Source organism: Labrus mixtus, chromosome 6 (assembly GCF_963584025.1).
Source record: "Labrus mixtus chromosome 6, fLabMix1.1, whole genome shotgun sequence".
Lineage (NCBI taxonomy): Eukaryota > Metazoa > Chordata > Actinopteri > Labriformes > Labridae > Labrus > Labrus mixtus.
Genome location: NC_083617.1, coordinates 18901904 through 18906392, shown reverse-complemented (window position 1 = coordinate 18906392; position 4489 = coordinate 18901904). Strand labels below are relative to the sequence as shown.

At 38.6% G+C, this 4489-nt stretch overlaps 1 protein-coding gene across 1 annotated transcript; it reads right to left on the bottom strand.

Moving 5' to 3' along the window:
• Nucleotides 1–229: 229 nt before the first annotated feature.
• Nucleotides 230–3358, bottom strand: LOC132975649 (G-protein coupled receptor 4-like). The gene is made up of 4 exons (XM_061040355.1): nucleotides 3272–3358; nucleotides 2686–2877; nucleotides 1173–1354; nucleotides 230–1090 (listed from the first exon to the last, which is right to left on the bottom strand). Exons 2-4 carry the CDS (start codon nucleotides 2860–2862, stop codon nucleotides 592–594), a joined length of 858 nt encoding a protein of 285 aa, XP_060896338.1. The 5' UTR covers nucleotides 2863–2877; nucleotides 3272–3358; the 3' UTR covers nucleotides 230–591.
• Nucleotides 3359–4489: the final 1131 nt, after the last annotated feature.

The following is a 4489-nucleotide window of genomic DNA, read 5'->3' as shown; positions in this document are numbered from 1 at the left end:
TGCATTCTTAATGTCACTGTCGGGGGATATATTTCTGTTATCCAAAAAGCTTGTCAGAAGACAAATTGTTGAAGTAAAAAGTCTGACATGATGAGAAATGTTCCTGGTTGTTAGCGTTCTTGTTGGATCTTAACTAGGCAGAGTCAAAGTTTCTAAAAGGTAAACACACAATGAGCTCCACAAAAAAGGTTAAAATTGTTAGATTTTAATAAGTCAACAACTTCCTGTGTTTGTCTTGGAACAGATTTTTTTTATTGTATGTCATAGTATTATTAAAATGTAATGAGCGAGACTGTGATATAATATTTCATTTTGTCAAATTTACAATACATAGGACCTTCTCTCACATCATAAAAGCTGACATGCTAACCACTTCATTGTACAGGTAAAGCTTTTATTGATCAGAAGATTAGAAAGTTAAGAAGAGTATAACGTGTATTTAACTGTCAAGAATAACAACATAGCAAAACAAATAAAGTTTTGTAAGAAATACATTTGTTCTAAAGTGAGAGTACATTTTGTTCTGTTTTCTCCTCATTCTCTCTTCCTCCATGGAGCTTACTGTCAAAATGTTGTGCACATTCATACTGTCTATATGTTGGCGTCAGTGTTGGCAACTCTGCAACAGTTCACAGCGGTAAAAAGCGTACCAATTGACTTTTTTCTATAGAAAACATACAGAATTAAATCTGCAAGAGGACTCAGCTTAGCAAACATGCTAGATAGATTAATCAGAGTTCTGTCAAACTTGTTTGTCCTTACAAGGACCCAGATCATGTAGGGAACGAACAGGAGTGTGTAAATGAGCAGCACCAGGACCAAAATTCCAACAATTCGTTGTTTTTCTTCAGAGGGGACGGAGACACAAGCAGACAGGGCTCTGAGGGTCCCAACAAGGGAGAATATGAACAGTGGGAAGGGAATGATTAGGAAAATTAACGAGGTGATTCTTGCCATCTTCAAAGTAACCCAGGGAACCACAGTTAGGTAAAAGACAGGAGGTATGAGCCAGACCACAACACTGACCACCACAGAGATCTTGATGGTCCGTTTGAAGCGGTACCACAGTGGGTGGGCGATGACCAAATACCTGCAATAAAAGATGGACACGTTGTCTTTGAGGAGGTGCAGAATAATTCAGAATCAGACGTAGCTACAGGACGTATAGTTACCTTTCCAGTGAGACACACACCATGAAGCCAATACTGATCCCTAGACCAGAACAGTAGATATTATATACGATGACAGGAGTCTGATACAGTTCTGTCTCCATAATGATCATGCAGCAGAGCTGAATGAGGTCAGAAATAAGAAGGTTGATGACGTAGATTGGAGCCACATGATCCTTTCGTACCTGCAGGAAAACATATGAAGTAGACATTCAGTTGTAAATATGTTCTGAACTCATCCTTCTCCCAAAAATAACACCTTTTTCTGCCCAACTATTGCAGTAAAGGACATATATGCATTTTTCATCCATCTCTCATTGTGCTATCAAAGATGTAACCCAAATGACACACTGGTATATCTGCAGACATGCAGCTATACTTATTATTAGACTTTTGTTAAAACAGCTCAAGTTCGAATCCGACCTGTGGCTCCTTCCCAGCATGTCGTTCCCAACTTTCTCTCTCTTTCAGATTTCTAACTCTGTCCAATCTCCTATCTCTCTCTCTGCCCAAAAATAATCTTTAAATGACATATAACACTAATGGGATCTCCATGTGCTATAAAAAAGATTGTGATGCAGGTTGGCCTACTGTTTGCTATTAGGCCAGCTCATATTAGCATGTAAGCACACAAAAATCTGCTTCATTCTTGAAGTAGCATTAAATACAAAGATCAGCTGGAGTTTATAATAATGGTATTACTTTTGCTGGTTGTCAGTCATAAACCAAATTGGATAATTTGACCTGATGATGAGGCCAAATTAAATTAAACAAGGGATCACAAAAGTTATTAAGATTCAGCCTCTGCCCACCATGGATGTTTGTACTGTATTTTATGGTCGCTGCACACAGTAGCTAATGAGTAATTCCACAGAAATAAGTTGATCAATTTGTATCGTTTAAGGAAAAGGAACACAAATATTTATACAATGTTTCCATTTCCTTGATTGTTTTTCTTCAAAAAACATGGGCTAAATAATTAACAAGTTCAAGAGAAACTGCAAAAACGAATCTCCATTTTTTAAGTTAAATACCAATTATCTATTTAAATCATTTCTAAATTAATTGTACAAGTCTTTACAACACCCTCCAAGTCAACTGAAACCTTGCCCCTGAGCCTGATCCCTATGGAGGGGCAGCAGGGATTTGCTGAAGATGCCGCTGATGGGGGGAAACAAGTGGGAGCAATTAGCAGATATTTCAAACTGCGCTCCAGTCCATTTACCTGGCAAACATCTACTTATTTAGCAAACAAGATGGACGAACTGCTGCTCCTAACAGAGAGAATACAGACTTTTTCAGATCCACTGCCCTGTGTTTCCTACCAGACCGCCCACTGCACCTCCCGGACTTTCAGCTCTTATCATCCTCCTCATGTGACATTAATCTATGCACACTGCTTTAATACAGTAAGAACTGTCTACCTCTCATAAATTGATTGTTGATCTGATTCTGAGACTGTTCCACAAACACATGGCACAGACAGTAAATGAATAAAGTCATGTAATGTACATACCAGAGACAAAAGAGCATAGATGGTCATGAGCGTCAGAGGAAGGCCGATACTGATGATGATGCATGTTACCACATGGATTATGAAATTAACTTTTTGGTAATACTCATACTGCAAGAAGTAGGACTCAGTGTCGATGTCTTTATAGTTGTCATTCAGGAGGGTGATGTTATCTGTCATTCTTCAGATTGAAACCTAGAGTTAAAGAGATCAAGACATAGGGAGTTTTAAAGAAAGTGTGTTGCACTGTGACAAAATGAAGCAATGACCAGCACTAGACAGTGTTTTTTCTGTAAGTCTAAAAGCTGATGATTGTTAAAAAAAATTAGTCAAACTAAAATTATTTCTACTTTTTAAATGATCACTTTTTATTTAGATACAGGCAGTGTGACATGCAAAACATTTTCCCGCAAACACATGCTTGTCATTTTAACAAATAACAGAGTAACCACCCCCACCAAACAACAACATATCATTAATATATCATCACGTTTATATTTATTCTCAGGACTGTTTGCACTTCCTTTTCTTTTCAATTGAATTTGTAATAAGACCACAACACTGACATTTTAAAGTTACCAGATCTCACCTGAATGAAGTCCCAGCACCAATGTCTGATGTTTCTCTGCAGCCAAACTGTCTAAAGTGATTTAGATAAGTGATGGTACACACTTGGTTACTGATAATATAACACACCTCTTCTCAGGAAGTGAGGAAAAAAAAGAGTCAGGCATGATTACGTATCTAGTGAGGGAGGAAGAAATTGCAACACAAGCAGAAACAGTTTGAAATAAGAAAAGCAGATACCTTCTTTACATTTGATCATAGAACTAGCAGAAGTCGTAGTAGCTGTGGTAGAATTGAACATTGGTGTGTCATGCACCATAAGGGGGCCCAGCCGGCCAGCTCAAATGGGATTACAAGACACTGACTCCTAACCCTAATCCTAACCCTAAAACAAGCCAGCGATTACTACTATGCGCCTGGGCTTAATTTTATCTAAATCAAACACAACTTATCCTCTTCCACAACTGCAAATCATTTAACACAAACTGAGCATGTAGAAAGACTTAACGCAATCCATTCTTATTGAATCGGGCTCCAATAGCACCATGAATTGGGCAGAAATACTGTCTGCAATCTGCCCTTTTTAAGCACCCAATCCACAAAATAATTTGCACTAAAGATATGCAGGTTTTAACACGCTCTCATAGTTGTCCTGCTCTGTGCAGTTTGCTCTTGGTTTGCGTCTGAATGTGCAGAAAGGCCGTCTGCACATTTGCTCTTTGCGGTGTCACAACAAACTGGTGATATATACATAACAAATGAGGCACAAAAAAACAAACAGACAAGGTCAGGACAACGACTCCAACATACAGTAAAAAAGTAAATAAAACAAATAAAGACAGCAAAATACTAAGACATCAATAGACACACATCAGACTACGAACAGAAAAACTACAAAACTATATCAAATACCTAAGAAGGGATACAGGAAGTGAGAGAAGCGATACAGACAAAGAGAGAAGGGGAGGGACAGAAGGTGCTATGTAAGGGGGACTTGAGAGTTGAGGAGTTGAGCAGTGTATATGGTATGTGTTGAATATGTTGATGTTAAACAATGTTGTGGTATGAGAGGTGAGAGTTTGTGTAATGATTATGTTTTAGCAGAAGTTGACTGCAGCCGGGGTTTTGGGTTTGGTTTGAGCGTTATTTGATTGGAGGGGAGGATGGAGGGAGAGGCAAAGCTATTATTTTTATTTTATTTTCTTTGGCCGGGTCCTGCAGCAGCAGCGCCCAGACCCTC

Coding starts and splice junctions, on each gene's coding strand:
- LOC132975649 (XM_061040355.1), bottom strand. CDS start 2,862: ATGACAGATAACATCACCCTCCTGAATGACAACTATAAAGACATCGAC. Junction 1,355..2,685: donor TCTATGCTCTTTTGTCTCTG/GTATGTACATTA, acceptor GTTTTCCTGCAG/GTACGAAAGGATCATGTGGC. Junction 1,091..1,172: donor GTGTGTGTCTCACTGGAAAG/GTAACTATACGT, acceptor CTTTTATTGCAG/GTATTTGGTCATCGCCCACC.